This window comes from Engystomops pustulosus, chromosome 5 (assembly GCF_040894005.1).
Source record: "Engystomops pustulosus chromosome 5, aEngPut4.maternal, whole genome shotgun sequence".
Classification (NCBI taxonomy): Eukaryota; Metazoa; Chordata; class Amphibia; order Anura; family Leptodactylidae; genus Engystomops; species Engystomops pustulosus.
The window spans coordinates 173,322,716-173,341,365 of record NC_092415.1 but is presented as its reverse complement, the minus strand read 5'-3'; the positions used below and the strand labels follow the sequence as shown (position 1 = coordinate 173,341,365).

Below are 18,650 nucleotides of genomic sequence, written 5' to 3'. Positions count from 1 at the left end.
AAAAGCTGAACATTTTAAGCATGCATTCTTTACTATCCCTGATTCCTAGGAATCTGCCATAATAGATGAGACCTCCACAGTCTTCTTCTGCAAAGCCTTCCACGGTTCTGACTAGAGACACTTTCTCCATATCCACTGAATGTGGACTGTGTCTGATCCAAGTTGGTTTGACCATTTAGACCCCAGTAATCACAAGAACAGGGCCCTGCAAAAAGCTGAATGGAGATGCTTTCTAAAGTTTCCTAGATGACCATTGTAACTTATTGTAACCTATAACTATAAAATACAAAATTGCTTCAGTAGTAAACATAATATCTATCTGGATTAACCCCTTAAGGACGCAGCCTGTTTGTACGTTAAGGCTCGGTCCTTTTTTTTTTAGAAATTTGACCAGCGTCTCTTTCTGTGGTAATAACTTTTCAACGCTTTAAGATATCCCTGTGATTTTGAGATTGTAGTTTATGTTAGTAGTATCAATTCAGTGATCCGTTCCTTTTTGGGGTGGGTAAAAATTCACAAATTTAGGAAAAATTTGAAAAAAATTACAATTTTCAAAGTTTCAAATGTTATACTTTTTAGACAAAAAGTCATACCACAAATTTTTTTGGGGGAAAAAACCTTTTGCCATTGGGCTTCTTTTTATTTCCATTATTTGTTTTAGGTTTCCATTTTTTTACGGATGTGAGAAGGTTTGAAGTTTTAGTAGCAACGTCTCAGATTTTCTTGAAATTGGAAAAATGCGAAACTTTTGGTGATGAATTCAGTTTGGAAGTGCTCTATAAAGGCTTTTGTACTATATACCCCCACAAGTAACCATTTTATGAACTTAACATCTCAACCTATTCAAATCAGCATTTAGGAGGTCTGTTTACACTTTTATTATTTTTCCGGAAGCAAACAAAAAATGGATTTGAAATTCTGAAATTTCAATTTTCCATTACGATTTTTCTCATTTAGCCCTAAAATGGACACATTAAGAAGAAATTTGAGGTAAATATACATCCCAAAATTTTTGCCCTGCTTCTTCCCGAGTACAGCAATACCAGACATGTGGATGTCAACTGCTGCTTTGTCGCACAGCGATGTAGAGAACACTGGAAGGCCAATTTGGCTGCAAATGTTTTGTGGTGCCACAGTGTAATTGAAGAGCCCCTGAAGTAACAGTACAATAGAAAACCCCCAAAAAAGAAGTGGGGTTTTGGGCAATGTATTGTGCAGCGTAGAGATTGGTCTGAGAAATCATCAGACCAATTAGGTACTCCCTAAAAAAAGAACTTAAAAAAGTCCACTGGTCCAAGCCCTGCCATGTCTCTTTGTATCCCAGGACTGGCCGTAAAATCAGGGACCTGAGGGGCATAGTTACTGGGGGTCTCCCATGTGGGGTCAGCAGAAGTCCCGGGCACCCCAGCAGAAGTCCCGGGCACCCCAGCAGAAGTCCCGGGCACTCCAGCAGAAGTCCCGGGCACTCCAGCAGAAGTCCCGGGCACTCCAGCAGAAGTCCCGGGCACTCCAGCAGAAGTCCCGGGCACTCCAGCAGAAGTCCCGGGCACTCCAGCAGAAGTCCCGGGCACCCCAGCAGAAGTCCCGGGCACCCCAGCAGAAGTCCCGGGCACCCCAGCAGAAGTCCCGGGCACCCCAGCAGAAGTCCCGGGCACTCCAGCAGAACTCCACAAAATGCCTTCTCCTCCTCACAACGCCTGCTCCTCCACACACACCTGCTCCTCCGCTAAACGCCTACTCCACACGATTCACACTTAAAAGTGAGGTTTGGGGGAAAGCGAATACAGACGATGGGGGGGATAGTACAGGGAATGACGGGATTACCTAATGTTTGCATGTCGTGCCGCTGGCAGATATATCCTCCACTGAGCGCTAACTCACTGTGCTCGGTGGCGGATATATCCGCCACAGAGCGGCAAGTGGTTAAACAGCCAAAACAAAACTATACATCCAAAAGCCCAATTAACATCTAACCCCTATTTCTAGTACATAAGACACTAGGCTGGGTAAAGTTTTTAACTATGCCTTTTAAAGTATGGGCTTTTACTGGGACACTCTGGTGAACAAGTATGTGGATGCTGTATCATGCAGCTGCTTACATCAAAGTATTTTCTTGCTGTGTCATGAAGAAGTTTCCTGAATAACTCTGAGTCTTTGGCTTCCACCAGCTTGTCCCCATACACCCGAGAAGACTCATGTAGCCAAAGCTGCACCAGATCATTTGACTGCTTTAAGCAATCTGGAGTAGCAAATAAAATTCCCTAAAACAGAAAGAAAGAATTACACTTTATAACTAGAACATACTTATTAAGGAGGATGGTGTTGATGTGTAAAGAAATTTCTTAAGGTGTCACATTTTATCAGCCATGTGATGAATGTAAGAGTTTTGTAGATTTGCAATGATTTTTTGCAAATTCAATGCATACCATGCAGGAGATATAGCAAATAGGCTGTAATACATGTATGAAATCTTCTGTAAATTTGAATATTCCAGATTCAATATTCAATATTTTAAACACATCCATGATACTGTATTTTACTTTAATGGTATTGTATGGTGCACTTTTTAATAAGAAGACATTTTTCTACATATCCCTAATGTATGGGTGACATCTTCCATGAAAGTCTAATACATTTTGCACATTAAGGGCTTGGACCAAGTAAGCATGTTGTCAGCTGTTGGATATGAGGAACCGACTGCCGACACCCCTCGCAGTTCATGGCAATGGACTCTCAGCGATCCGGAGAATGGGGTCCCATTCTCAGCAATTGATAGGGTATCAGTCCGAGCATGCCCCATGCTGCATGTGCTCTGCAATTTCTAACACTGCTATACTATTGAAAAGAACTGCAGGACTTCTGCTCAACCTGACACTCCACCCAGCAGTGAGAACGGCACACCAAGTCTCCGCATCTCTGGTGGTTTCAAAAGTCAGTCCTTCAACAATCAGATCCTGGCAGTGGTCTTCGCTAATCTTCACCTAGAAAAAAAGACTTCTAAAAAGCAGACTGGAATGTGTGGTCGAGATGTCAGGCAATCCGAGCTGCTAATTATTCCCACCCCCTGTTTAATGTCACCTCCCTTTCCAACATGGGAGAGGGAGGCATCCATCACACAAGAGGCGTGAATTCAGGTTTTTCACGTTATGTCACCTCCCTATTATTCAGGCGAGGGCCTGAATAATTACCCGTCTCCACCATTTCCTGGTTAATCTTGACACGCCGGGATCACCTAGAAAAAAGACTTCTAGAGAGCGGGGAAGAGATGTCTGGTGCTCCAGGCTGCTAATTATTCACACCCACTGATTGATGTCACCTCCCTTTCTAATGTAGAAGGAGGCATATATCACACAAGAGGTGTGAATTCACATTTCTCATGTGATGTCCATGCTGGGAGAGGGAGGTGGCGAGGGCTTGAATAATTTGAAGCCTGGAGTGCCGGACACCTTGTCACTGTGCTCTGGTCTGCTTTTTATAAGTCTTTTTTTGTAGGTGAACCCGGCAAGTCAAGATTAACAAAGACAAGTGCCAGGATCCGGATGAAGAGGAGGACAGGTGAGTATCTGTAGATTTTTCCTCTTTTTGTTAGTGGCAGATTTCCTTTAAGCTGCTGCCTAGTTCGGCATTTCAACTCCACCATGCACTTACTTTTATAGTTCAACTAAGCCCCACATTTTTACACATAAAACTAAATAAAAAAAAAAAAAGAGGTTTAATATAGTCTCAACTTGAACAGATTTGGGGAGCTAAGTGTACCTGAAAAATATTGGCGATATCCCTCAGGTTAAAAATATAATGAAATTTGATAGCGGTTGGAAGGAAATTCTGCACCATTTTCTGGCTAAGCCACATTGCTGCCTGAATCACAGTTGGTCCAGTTCGCAGAATTGAGGGATGGAATGAGTATTGCTGGAAGTGGAAACTAAGAATCTTGGCAAAGATGGCTTCCAGGGCGTCATTTGAAGGGAAGCTTACAGCAAAAACGGTAAAGTGTCTCTAAATGGAAAGATATAGATAAGACATATTAATTACTTTATTGGTGACATTGTGAAAAAAAATTGCATTAAAAAAATTTCTTTGTACAAATATTTAAAACAAAAGTTGATTTGACAGATTTTGCACTGTTCTTGTAGATCATCCAGATAGACATAAAAGAGTTGAGCAAAGTTAGACTTGATCATGCATCTTCAACATTACCTGCAATCGTGGATTAATCGTAAAGCTTCCTGCGGTGGGATTCATACAAGCAACATACTGGCAATTGTGAACTTCTTTAAGTGTCATTTTTTGACGTTCATACCTGCAGTAAAAGGTTAAATATTAGATTAAATATTATCATGTGCAACACCCTTGCCAATGCGCATGGCAGAGGAGTGGTCGCGAATAAGCCCCTTGTACCATTCAGTACACCAAGAGGTAACATGCAATGTTAGATATTGCCTGGATAGGCAAGGCTTAATTGTATTTGCTATTGTTATCCAATGATGTTCCAATCTGTAAACTGGAGTGTGATTGGAGAGTGAGACCACCTGACCAGGGAGTAAAAAAACCCCTGGACAGGAAATGACCGAAGGTCTTTCCAGCAAGCTCTCTTACCAGAGAGGGAGTTAGTGCTGAGCTCTCACCTCATGAGCAGCTCTTAGGCCCCAGCTCCTGACAGAGGAGCATATCAACCCTACACTGAGTGACCAGAGACAGCGTGTGCCTCACACCTCTAGTGAGCTCACACAGAACAACCAGGACTAGAGCTGCAGCTTCCAGCATTGGACACAGCTACATCCTAGCCTGCATCTGCAACCAGGCTGGTGACCTAACTCCTGAGGTTCATTCTCCAAGATCACTCCCAGTAACCCGACCATTTGTACAGAATCGTTTAGCCCGTTGCTGCTGTTGGTTCGAATAAAGAACTGTAAGTTAGTTCTGCACAACGTTGCCTCCGTCTGGGCCCTGCTACGGCTGTATCACCAAAAAGGGCACCCCCATCTATCATCCAGGGATTCATACTATGGACACTAAAGGATTGCCCCGGGGAGAACCAGTACATCAGCCTCTCCCTCATCTAATTTCTTGCACACACCACCCGCTGGAGACCTGCCAGGCTGTGTGACAGCCCTCGGTCCCCATACCAAGCACTGTGACACTAGTGTGCCTAGGCCGCAACCGCCAGCCACTCCGGTATTCTGGGCCCCAGCTGCCTCCAGGCCCCAAGAAAAGCCTAGGCCCGGATGGGGGATGTTGCACATGTAATTGTAGTTTGTGTGAATAATGGATTGAAAGGGGTCTCCAGAGACATCACTAATCCTCTATCCATAAGCTAGGGAATAGTAATTGATCAAAAGGTATCTGACCTTTCAGAACAGAAGCATTCTGTTTAAATGGAGAGGAAAACAGCACACATAATCACAGCTCCATTTACTCCTTTAAGGTTCAACAAGTCTTAAGCTACAATATCACTCCCCAAGGAGTAAAAAGAATGGAGTGCAGCAGACTATCATTCCATTCACAAAAGGGACTTAAAGGGAATCAATCACCACCACTGACCTACCCAAAACTAACTGCTATGTTATACAGGGCTATACCCACACATGCCATCCATACCCGATTTTACGGATTTTACCTGATCGGGTTTTTACGTTCAGCTGCTCCTTCCATGGCAAAAATGCACTTTAGCTTATTTATAATGTGGCTCAAGTGCTTTAGGGAGGCTTTAACCGGGCTCAAAAGGACACCGGGGCTTAATGAACCCAGGAGTATAGCCAAAGGAGGAAGGATGAGAGAAGGCGCTGGTTGTGGCATTGTCACTGCTGTGGAGCCGGAGCCCTGAGATACTCTACTCTACTTCATTTGCATATTTCTTAAATGATGATTTGGTCTATAAGGAGCAGGTGGAAAAAAAAACAAAGCTATGGGTGGCATGTGCTTGCATAGATCTATGGAATGAAGCAGTTATTATTGGGTAGTTAAATCATGGATTGATGGATGCTCTCCGTCTAGGGATCAATGGGGGTCCCTGTAAGCAGATATATAGCAATCAGATAAATCTACTAGAAATTCGACAAGAACCAGGTTAACATTTAGTCAGTGATTGATCGGAAAACCCCATAAAAGAAGTTTTACCATTTTAGCCAAAAAGTTACACGGTTTGTTAAATTTGTTTCCCTATTAATTCTTCAGAACTTTCAAAAAAGTCTTTATTCACGAATAACCTTAATATACTGAAACATGTACAAAGTGAACACTTTACCAATGTCCGTAATCGAAATGCTGTCTTATCAGGGCATGCGGCTGGACAGTTCCATACTTGTCTACCTCAGGCATGTTCAAGTCATCAATAAAATAGACCAACTTTTTGTTTCCAATAGGGCCATAGTTACGCCCCGCTTTCTTTTCCAAAGACTTTTCAAGGATCCCTGTAAAATAAAGAGATCTCTCTTACACAGTGTACATCTATGTTCAATGAGAAAGATTCATCTGTTTTGGCTCAACGATTTGACACACTTGTTAATGGTCAACTAATATTGAAGTTTGTATTTAACAATATGAAAAAGATATTTTCAATTAGACATAGGTTTTATACATGCAAAACAGATTGTAATTCATAGTCATTCAGTACAAATGTAAAGTGAATCGTAAAGTAAAGCCTAAACTTCCCATTTTTTACAATTATTTGGCTCATTAGGTTTCCATCAGAATGGGAATGTGCTAAGTCACTGTGTTTTATCTTTAGTAACTTGTAATATATGTAGGCATCTTTTTTTAATTCTAGTTCTAAATGATACATTCCTTGTATTTCCACAAATTTCAGTAGAAAAAACTGTGCTACGTAGTGTCAGTGCATTGTAGTCAAATACTGATAATGGTTATTTATTGTAATGAATTTGAACAGAAAAAAGGAAACTTACTCAATATTGGATTTAGTTCAAATGAAAAAAATAGTACAATAAAAGTCATCACCCTATTATACTAATCTTACTTTGCAGAGCAGCCGATGTAGTGTAATAGTTAAATGGTACTTTGGATATCATATACTGATCAGATAAGCAAACCAGTCTATCATTCAGAAACACAGTCTTGCCCACTCCTGCACTGCCCACCAGCATCACCGGCTTAGACCTTTTTATTAGTAAATCTGTGAAGTATCCAAGGCATGTGGTTTCAGATGTATGGACAAAAACCGCCTACAAATCAAAGAGAAAAAAAATGTATAAAACAACAGCATGTAATATATGAGCTACAGGAATATTATATAACACATAATAGTACTAGTATTAGCTTTTTCAGCTCAGAGTTATGCTACTACTTGTTTATCGTTGCTTTTTCACAGCACCAATAGTGTAACCTGCAGGACCATTAAAAGTAGAAAGTATGGGAAACTTGATCAATTCTATATAAATATAATCCACTAGGGTTTGTTTAGAAGTGAATTATTAGTTTCCAAGGTTTTGGCCAATAGGGTAATATGTAACAGGTATGGTGGACTGATTGGTCTGGTTCTGGTCCAGGGTGTACAATATCACCTATTTTCTGTTCAGTATCACTTGAGAGGCCCATTTGCCATTTTAATGCTACCCAGCTTTTTTTTCCTGTCCAGTAAATATACCACAAAATATTTGAGTGTCCTTTTCAGGCAATGAGGAGCTTTTCAGCATTCTGAAATTCATGAAAATGTGGTTTTCCTATACTGACGACAATCAACTACATTTCTACAGAGAACACATGTTACTCCCTTCCCGACACTCACTTTGGCTCCCCTTACTATACTTTCCCTCCCTGTTTTTGTTGTTATTCTTTATCATGTGTCTTAGTCTATCTAGGAGGTAGGACTGTGATAGCACCCAGGCTATGCATATATCTCTGCACAACTACTGTATAAAAGTTTTGTGTCCCAATGCCTCTATTGTTGCTTTTGCATTGTGGTCCATTGACTTGTGGAAAAAATATACTCTTAACAAAAAGTGAATTAGTCAAAGCTATCATTGCCATGAAAATAATAAAAGTATAGTTTTTTGCATGATAAGATTTTGTAACCTCAAAAATCATATCCAAAACGAAACCAAAATAACATACCTGTAAAGGGGTTTCAGGGTCCATTTCAAATTTAGGAACTTTTTCGCTCCAAGGAATGAACTTCCTGGCTTTGTTATCCAAATAATAATCAAAAACTGTTCCTTGGCCCGGAAATTTCACTGCTTTTAATTCTTTGATCCACCACTGACTGAATTCAGCCCTGTAGTCTATCAACTGAAACAAAATCGGCACAATAATAAATAAAATTTGTGATAAAATATGTAGATATATTATCACTAGTGCCCTTATAAGTCTGAAAATATATGGTATTGTTGGGTAAAAACTATGGTGTTTTAGATGTGTTGGAGGGGTGGTTGGGACTGTATGTTTTTTAATGAGCGTGTATGAATGGAAATGTTTACATACCCTTAAGAATAAATGTTATTAGATTACTCTGTTTCATATCCATGGCACTTTAACCCCTTAAGGACCAGGCCCTTTTTCATTTTTGCGTTTTTATTTTTCACTCCCCACCTTCAAAAATCTATAACTTTTTTATTTTTCCATGTACAGAGCTGTGTGATGTCTTATTTTCTGCGTAACAAATTGCACTTCGTATTGATGGTATTAAATATTCCATGCCGTGTACTGGGAAGCGGGAAAAAAATTCTAAATGCAGTGAAAAGGATGAAAAAACACATTGTGCCATTTCTTGTGGGCTTGGTTTTTACAGCTTTCACTGTGCGCCCCAAATGACATGTCTACTTTATTCATTGGCCCAATACGATCACAGGGATACCAAATTTGTATAGGTTTTATAATGTTTTCATACATTTACAAAAATTAAAACCTCCTGTACAGAAGAAAAATTCTTCATTTTACAGTGTTCTTGCGCTAATAACTTTTTCATACTTTAGTGTACAGAGCTGTGGGTGGTGTCATTTTTTGCAACTTCTGATGACGTTTTCAACGCTTTTATTTTTAGGACTGTGCGACCTTTTGATCACTTTTTACAGAATTTTTTCTATTTTTCAAAATGGCTAAAAAATGCAATTTGCGACTTCGGGCGCTATTTTCCGCTACGGGGTAAAACGCAGTGAAAAACGGTTATTATATTTTGATAGATCGGGCATTTACGGACGCGCGATACCTAATGTGTTTAGGATTTTTGCTGTTTATTTATATTTATATCAGTTCTAGGGAAAGGGGGGTGATTTGAATTTTTATGATTTTTTATATAATTTTTTTTTTTTTTTACTTTTTTTTATTTATTTTTTTTACTATTTTTTAGACTCCCTAGGGTACTTTAACCCTAGGTTGTCTGATTGATCCTACCATACACTGCCATACTACAGTATGGCAGTATATGGGGATTTTGCATACCATCTATTACCATGTGCAGATCGCACATTGTAATACATAGCCTCAATCATGACAGCCTCGGATCTTTGTGTGATCCGAGGCTATCATGACAACGGAACGCTGCTCCCCGATCACGGGTGTTAGCAATGGGCGTTTGCTTCATTATGAGCTCTCTTCATACTCCCCCATGCGCAGCAAGACGTAAGGATATGTCTTATTGCGCTATGGGGTTAAGGACTTTGGGGCAGATTTACTTACCCGGTCCTGTCGCGATCCCCACTGTGCGTTGTCCGAAGAGGATTGGGGTCTGCCACGATTCACTAAGGTGGTGCGTCCAATTTCCTTTATGTGTTGCTTCCCCGCTGAGGTCCGTCGGAGTACACCTTCTTCTTCCCAGTGCATGTAAGTGCTTGATCTGGCGACACAATCTCGTTTTTAAATTCCGCGGTTTGTCCAAATCAGTTGGGTTGTCCAACGGCACGCCCCCCCATTTTTGTTGCATGCAAGCCGGCGCCGATGTGCAACAATCCGATCCTGTGCACCAAGAACCCGGGGCAATTTGGGCAAAAAGGGAATTTTCGGGAAACCTGACAGAATCGCGGTTCGCGGACCCTTAGTAAATGTGCCCCTTTGTGTTTAATACTACCATGATTATGTGTGGCAGCTTTTTCAGGCATGGTGGAGATGGTCACCATGACTATTCCACTAGCCCCCAATACCAAAACCAGGCTACTCCTGGGCTATTACTTCCCAATGATTGCAATAATCATTTAATTAACCCCATACATTGAAATTGGCAAAAAAACATTTACCCAATATATCTCCTAAGTAAAGCATGAATTACAGCTTTTACAGTCTCCACTCAACTCAATTTATGAGTAAAAAGTTTTGCAACTATAAACTGATTTAGCACCAAAATGAGTAAAATCAGACACTTTTGATTACTAGAAAGGTAATCCTGTACACACATAATTCCTACATTTCAGCTTCGATACCCTAAAGATGAACAAAGATGGGAATATCAAGAAAGAAAATATACAAAAGGACTAAGTAATTATGTGAGTGTAAAAGAAAAGAAAGATAATACAAGAAAATTACAGGGTGACAGGCAGAAATAAAGATCTTTCAGTGTATTATGTCATGTGCATGAATATTTCACCCTTACAACCTTCTTAATATGCTAAGCTTTGCAATTCACTGTTAAATGTATGACAAGGCAATTTTCTATCATTAAAATGCAAACACATAAATAAATCAGCAATAAAAGTGTCACAACAAACCTGGTCTTTGTGTAGAGCCCCACCAAAAGCCCAGATACAGGCAAAGACGAAATATAACTCATACAGTTCTCTCGATGAGTCATGAGGGACATTCTCCGGGGTTAGTAGACAGTCCAGAAGAGAACACAGGGTCTGTGGTAAATTAATAGTCCAGAAAATGGATATACAAATTGTTAATTGTTTAAAGATATATTTTTTATGAATAGTATCGTTATTTACTGTGTAATACTATACATGTAATTTCCCTGCAGCTTCCCTATACAAAGGAGGGAAAACTGCTGTCGAATTAGTATATATCCTACTACTGCTGAAGCTCTGTGTTATAGTCAGTATTTTATAATACTAAATGCATTTATAATTAAAATGAACTATTTATTAACATTTTAGATGAACATGTACCATGAAGGTTTACAAAGCAAATTACCTGAACCATGCTGTTCTCCGAAATTGGCGTTACGGTTTTAAGAAAACCACTTCTGAACTGCTCCAGGCATGGAGGGACATATTTGTCAAACAGTATGGTGAGATTAGCCTTTTCAGTTTGGCTATTTCTGGTATCTATCCAGCTGGTCACGTAGCTGACAGGAGGCAAATAAATTAATTTAGAAAGGTTTTTGAGCTTAATGTAAAACCTCTCATTGTCAGGATCAAACAGAAAATCGCAGTATGGACCAGAATGAATCTCCCCATGGCAGCGAGAGTGGTTACTTTTAAAATGATAGTACTGCCGCAGATTTTATTTATATTTCAGAATAGTCCAATAATAATCCATAGGAATTTTTTTGCTGTTCTTGACTCCCTCCTAAGGCAACTTTTGTGGAATGGGGGGAAGGCCCGTATTAGTCTTCGGAAATTGTATGCCCCAATAGATAGTGGTGGATTAGCTATACCGGATTTTTACAATTATTTTCTTGCAGCTCAATGGCAAAATATTATAGATAGTGATAAGGTAATGGTAGAATATATCTTAAAAGAAATATGTGTGTTTACTTGGTTATGATATATGGAGCTTATTAGAAACTGGGGTTTTTTCGAAATTTGATCACAAGGTTGGTTATTCAATTTTTGAGTTAATGCAGTGGGTTTGGGATAGGATAAAAAATGTAAAAGGGGTTAAGGAGTATTCAAATAAAACGCCACTGTGGGGATTTTCAAAATGGACCCTGCTATGTACGGAGTCCTCAAAATTCTGGAAAGGGAAAGGGGTTTTCTTTCTGCACCAGGTGTTAGATCAAGGGGGTCTAAAAACCTTTGAAAGAATGGTTATAGATTTTGGTTTAGGGATTGTTGATTGGCTTTTTTATGCACAACTCAGCCACGTCTTCAGTGCTAGATTCCCAGATAAGGAGTTGATACAAGAAGAGCGTCCCCTAAAAGACATGTTTGCTCCCCAAAATAGTAGAGGTCTAATGTCTAGAGTTTATAAAAATATGACTAAAAACGAAAATCAACTCCCTGCAATTGAATGTTATAAAAAGTGGCAGAAAGATAAGGAGTGGGTGGATTCACTGCATATGACCAGGAATACGATTAAGAACATGTCCCATTTTATCTCCCAGATCTTTGTTGTACATCGGGTACATATGACGCCAAAACGATTAAATTATTTTTGGAAAACGGATGAAGGAAAGTGCCCAAGGTGCAGCCTGATAGACGCTGATCTTGTACATATGCTGTGGAGATGCCCAAAGCTACACCGCTATTGGACAAGTGTACTTGATAGTTTGCAAGTAGTATTCAACTGTAGCATTCATTCGAATCTACAGGTCTGTATCTTGGGATCAAAGATTGGTATTCGTGGCGCATCAAGTTGCATTCCATCTATATTAAAAGGCCTCTTTTTGGCAAGATTGGGAATCCTGCATCATTGGAAAGATACAGAGGCACCCAGGGTGAAGGCCTGGGCAGATAGAGTGGACACTCTCTTCTATGCAGAGAAACAGGAGGATTGTGAAAGTGGTGCAAAAAGAGATAGTATGAGGGATTTGTGGCTTAATCGACTCAGAGAATAATAATGTTTATAGCACCTATTGTTTGATTAACGGTTTAAATAACTCCAACTTATAAATTCCATCCTGAACGAGGCTATACGTCTCTTTTGGGGTCTTGGTTAGTTGTCAGCCGCCAGGGGTGGGTGGGATGGCGGTTAAATTGGTACAATGATAAATGTTTGGATGCATTTGAAATGCTAATGTAATGATACTGTTCATGAAGGTATATGTACCTATTTTGTATTGAATTATTTTTTTAAATTAAAAAAAAAAAAAAATTAATTTAGAAAGGTTGATGGTGGTCATACTAAAGCCTCATGTATACGGCCATGTGCTTTGGCCGTGATCTAATCGCACAAATTATGTCCAACTCATGTTACCTTGTTGCCTTCTATTGGGCACGTTCACAATGAGGTGCATGCACTGTAAGGAACCATCAGGGCCGTAACTTTAGGGGGTGTAGAGTTTGCGATTGCACCTGGGCCCAAGAGGTTTAGCTTTCCCATATTACTATAAACCATTCATTATAGTCGGGGGCCTGGCACAGACTTTGCACTGGGGCCCAACAGATTCTAGTTACACCACTGGGAACCATCTATCACCACACCATGAAAATGCTGATTTCCCGCACCACAAATGATAGGACAGGTCCTATAACTTCTATCGGGCCTGGGCAGTCACTTCCTATGGATACCGGCGGCGTGAGCAACACTCACATGCTGATGTCAGACAGGCCGCAACCAACCGCAATTAGCCCATTGCCTGCAGCCTGTAAATTGCACACCAGTTTGTGTGCATGAGGCCCAAGGCTAAGTTGACCTAGCTTCAGTCATGCACTTCCTTTATTGATAGCGGAAAAATATTGCAGCAGTGGAAACATAATGGAAACTATGAAGAATGGAAGGCGGATGGAAGATCAACCACTCACATTCCACATTTGGTTCGCTTTATATAATAGCGTAAGGAAACCCTCACTTAAGATATGAACTGGGTCAACGCATACATACATTAAAAAATGAATATCTACTATTTAAAATACTTTGTGGTTTTCTACATAAATTCTACTGAAATATCTGCTGTATTACATCGCATTGGTTTTCCCATGGAATTCAGCCTAATCATGTGTGAGGGTAAGTTTTTGTTAAATCCCCTTCACATTTTTGTATATAATATTTCTAGTATGTGTTGATGTCGCTAAAAAAGAACACTTTATATTACAGTCTTGAAGTTTATGGTACAATTAATCAGAATTTGTGCCAATACAATACATCCATATTCAAATAAAAGGAACCAAGTAGCGTTAAGAAGGAAAATAAAATCGGAAATAAAAGTCAACTGGTGAAACTTATTACGTTGGTGGATGTCAGGCACAATTCCGGAAAGCTTATGAAAGCTTTCATAAGAACTTAATCTATGGGATTTTTAATGTTGACTATTTTATAAATTACTTACGGATTCCAACCGAGATCTTGAGGGTTCACATAAAGAATTCCTGCTCTAGAAACAGTGGCTGGAGTTGCAGTCTTTAGATGATGAATTTCGAATACTAGACGCATGGTAGGAGTCAAAGGGATTCTCTCATTGCTTGCAAGAGTCAAGACCTTTATTTGAAAGCAAAACAAAAAACATACACAGTATAAATGACATTATTGAGAATACTGTCATAGCTGATGTGAATAATATGTGAGAAAGAAACTTCCTATATATCTCCTGCGACCACTGTCTTTGCTTAGGTCTCTCCTCAGGCATTGCTTACTCCTGCCCTCTCCAGAGACGATGGGGCTCATTTACTAAGGGTCCGCGGAGCGCATTTTCGTCAGGTTTCCTCCGGCGGACCTCAGCAGGGGAAGTGACAGATGCAGGAACTCGGACGCACGATGTTAGTGAATTGCGCTGGACTTCATCTTCGTCGGACTGTCCGGATCAGGGATTGCTACAGGACCGGGTAAGTAAATGTGCCCCATTGACTTATTCTAATACCTGCAGTAGTCAAGACCATCTTCCTGTAGCAAAACAGATTCTACAGACTTCATAGTGAATATCACTTATAAGGGGAACAGGGGCAAATAAGGCGTTATTCTCCAATAAGATAAGAGGAGTTATTCTCCAATAAGATATAATATTAATAATAATATTATTATTATTATGGTTATGAGATTCGCTTACACTATTGGTTTATGCAACGTTAGTTTAAAAACTACTGACCACGTAAAGGGAACCTGTCACCAGAGGGCCATTTTTAGTAGTCCCCCTAAGAAAAAAATGGTCCTCCACCAGTTTAAAAGCCTCCTTCTTCTCTTTCAAATCCACCTATTCTCACTGACCACAGGAAGCAAATCTCCCAATCTGAATTACAATAGCACAAATGTCAGAGAAATGTATGCATTTAACGTCATTAAGCTTTTTTTTACCTTATTGTCATCCATAACTGTGTTCAGTGATTCAATCCACATGGGATCAATGTCTCCATCAAGCACAATCCACTTAGGACCCTCGTGTGTTATGTTTGCCTGTTCCCTCATAAGATTTGAGAAGAGGCCTAAAATGGAATTAAACGTGGAAGTTTTCTTTTTTTGTTGTAAATGTAAGGTGATTATAAACAATATTCACGCATAAAAGTGTAAGGTAACTCTAGTCAAAAAGTAAAATCTACATGGTTAAGTCTGGTATGAGTTTTATTGGCTGAATATTTCAAATGTAAAATGTAAATTGCTCAAATGTAGTTGGGAAAGATATCAGCATCATGGCATCCACTACTGACAACAGGTGAAGTCAAAGCTTATGTACTCCACTACATTGGATATATGGAAGAAGGACAACCAGCTAACTCACGCTATGCATCCTGTTCATTAAGCAACATGGAAACAAACCCCGGCGTGAGGGCAATCAGTAGAGCAACAAAATAAATGGTCCAGACGTGATAAGATCACGTGTATTTCCAGCTTTATTCCATGTTCGTGTGAAACATCCACAGATTGCTTAAAAACATGTCAACCTAAGCAACCTCTGGAAATGCACCTGATCTTATCGTAGCTGGACCATTGATCTTATGTACTCCACTACCCGGCACAGAGACAGATAACTCTCCCTTTGATCCAAAGGGGTTTTACCTATTTTTGTTAACCCCTATTCACAGAAAATAGGATAATAATTTGATCAGTTGAGGTCAGACTGCTGGGACCCTCACCGATAAGGAGAATGGGGCTCACATTCTGTGAGTAGCAATGTAGTAGCAGGTCGAGCTTATATCCTGACACTCCATTGAATACTCTTGAGAGATAGCGTCGTAGATACCCGAACACTACAATGTACAACACTTACATAGCATTGGATGGAGCGTCAGGGAGCATGATATATCTGCCACTTCATTAATTTACTGAGAACTGTGGGTTAACCATTCTAAAGATCGGTCCTAGCAGTCAGACCTATCACATGATACTTGGTACAAATCCTTTAATCAGTCACATTCAGTGTTTTGCTGCTTATATCCAAGAGGTTGTTGTAAAGCAAATCACTAAACATAGTTAGGGTAAGATGGCAGCCACCATAATCTTATACCAAAAAAAATCTACAACAGTACAATAAAAAAGCGCAACCTAGTTTTAGTGACTTCAAAGAAAATTGTTTGTCCATTTCTTTAAAATAAACAACATATCACTCTTTGCCTTGACTGGTAAGTTGTGCTACATGGGCACAAGTCCACCAAATGTATATGTGTAGTTAACATTAGTTATCAGCTGTGCATGCTTACTGTTAGGATAGTATTCTACACTGACAGGCCTAGAGTCAGTGTAAAATAACACTGGCTGCAATTGAAAGTGACTACAATACTGGGGATGACAAGGACAGGGCAAAGTGAGTCTTATCTGTCTGCATCATAATCAGAATTGATTGCAGAGCTACAACTAAGGCTCCATGTACACGTTCGTGTAAGCGGATGTGTGCCGTGAGCCATAAGCCGGATGCAGAGGGGCATGCTCAGACATGCACAATGCACCTCTATGGTGACCGTGAACTAGCTGCCATTTTAGGCACGATTTGTAGCCGTGTGCACGGAGCCCAAGAACTGTATTGATTAAGCTTGTAGCGCATCAGCCAAACCTGTATTGTATGAATAAGGACCTTTTAATGGATTAAAGAATAAGTGTTTGAACTTTTAACATTGTGCCGGATGAACTTTTTCTTTTTTGGCCTTTTGGACTTCTATTCTATCCAGGAAGATTCATTCTGATGCACAGTATCAGGATCCGGTCTATAATAGCGTGGAAGGGTTAGCTGCATCTGAAGCCTTATTGTTTTTATCGTATTAGAGCTTACAGACAGCCAAGATCTACGTTCAGAAACAAAAGTTTGGGAATGTGGCACTCGTCATGAAATGTATGGTGTCTAGAGATGGACGAATTTTTCGAAAAAATTTGATTCGACCCATATCGAATCATGACGAGGGTCCTTTCTCCCACATCCCCGTACTGCCTACTACTAGGTAATATTCTATTTACTGTATTTTGATTCCCTTTGGCTTTGGTATTAAGCCTCTACATGCTTAAACATCGTGATTTTTTTGCTGAGATTATTTTATTGGCTTTGGATGTTTTTACCATTGCAGTGTTATCTTTATATATTCCTAATTATTTGATTATTGTGACCGGGGTTTATGTATGGGATGTTTTGTAATTTTCAGTGGTCTGCCACTGTTTTTAACGCTGATTACATTTAATAAAGTTTATACCATTTGTATATACGCTTTGTTCTTTTTGAGCAGCTTATCATTTTGGTAATAAAGGAGATAAAAAAAACTTTGTTCCCACGAATCACCGTAAACTTCGGATTCGTGACGAATCAGATTTTCCCTGAAAAACGGACCAAATTCAACTTCGTTAGAATCGATTCACCAATCTCTAATGTTGTCATTTGGAAATGAACTCTTTCTAATAATGTACATGAAGATCATAATTTTTTGAGCTATTTTAGTGATTATTACCATCTTTCCACTCTCGTGTGCTGGGGTGGATAAAGCCAAAAAGTTCATCAGTAGTGACTGCTTTTGGATTCAGGTCATTCCACACAGGTTTTTGCTTGCGATTTATATACGTACGGTTTAGTGTCTTCAACACCTGAAAAGTAAAAATAAAAACCTTACCAAAAGTTCATATTCGTGGTTTATTTTCCGATGGATTCAATTAATTTCCGAGTAGTTTCCTGATATAAATCATCAGTAATTACGAAGACATTCTGAGTAGAATGGAAGCAATTAAGTTATACAGACTGTAGTGTAATTAGTTGTGATGAAAGAGAATAAGTGCAGAAGTATTGTGTGTGTGCAAGAAAAGAAATTATACAAATAACTGTCACAAAGCCAGATCCCGAATGAAGTCACAAATTGCAGGTTAGGTTTTTTTTCCACTTTTTTCAAGGTCAATTTATTTGAAATTAAAATAGCTTAAGGTATAAATTGTAATTGTTCGCTTATGTGGAAAACCTATGCAATTTTAATAACATTTACTTTATCAACCATCAAAATGACAATTGTTTAACTACTTATATCCTGACTTCTTAAAGTATATAAGTATGGTAAATTATATGTCGTATTGTAGGAGAAGAGATGTAAAGTAGGTATATTCTCTAGCACAAAATAGGTAACATCTTTTTAGTTTTTGGAATCAGAAATAAGAAATTCTATTTAAAATCCATTCTAGATTGCACAATATCCCACATTTCTACAATGTATCATGATTACTCGGATTTATGCTGAAGAGGGTGTAAACAGAAAGCAAATCTATATCATATACTCTGGTCCAAAACTGAGACATTTTTGGGGTGGTATTTAGAAAATTATTGAAATTGTCATTAAGCCTCCCTATCGATTGATACCAGAAAAAATGCTCTTGAACACTGGGGCTCATTTACTAAGGGTCCGTGGAGCGCATTTTTGTCGGGTTTCCCGCCGATTTCCATTTTGCGCCAAATTGCCCTGGGTTTTTGGCACTTGTGATCGGATTTTGGCGCATCG

General features: G+C 39.4%; 1 protein-coding gene across 2 annotated transcripts in view; it reads right to left on the bottom strand.

The window, feature by feature from the left end:
• Positions 1–18,650, bottom strand: part of DNAH11 (dynein axonemal heavy chain 11) — a 181,987-nt gene that overhangs the window by 70,132 nt on the left and 93,205 nt on the right. For both annotated transcript variants that reach the window (XM_072153831.1, XM_072153832.1), the window contains exons 41-51: positions 17,622–17,754; positions 15,052–15,179; positions 14,093–14,241; positions 11,074–11,227; positions 10,650–10,781; positions 8,068–8,241; positions 6,974–7,178; positions 6,245–6,410; positions 4,198–4,300; positions 3,757–3,996; positions 2,100–2,261 (exon numbers count right to left, since the gene is read on the bottom strand). In XM_072153831.1, the coding sequence (XP_072009932.1) occupies positions 2,100–2,261; positions 3,757–3,996; positions 4,198–4,300; positions 6,245–6,410; positions 6,974–7,178; positions 8,068–8,241; positions 10,650–10,781; positions 11,074–11,227; positions 14,093–14,241; positions 15,052–15,179; positions 17,622–17,754 (1,746 nt within the window). The remainder of the gene's footprint in view (positions 1–2,099; positions 2,262–3,756; positions 3,997–4,197; positions 4,301–6,244; positions 6,411–6,973; positions 7,179–8,067; positions 8,242–10,649; positions 10,782–11,073; positions 11,228–14,092; positions 14,242–15,051; positions 15,180–17,621; positions 17,755–18,650) is intronic.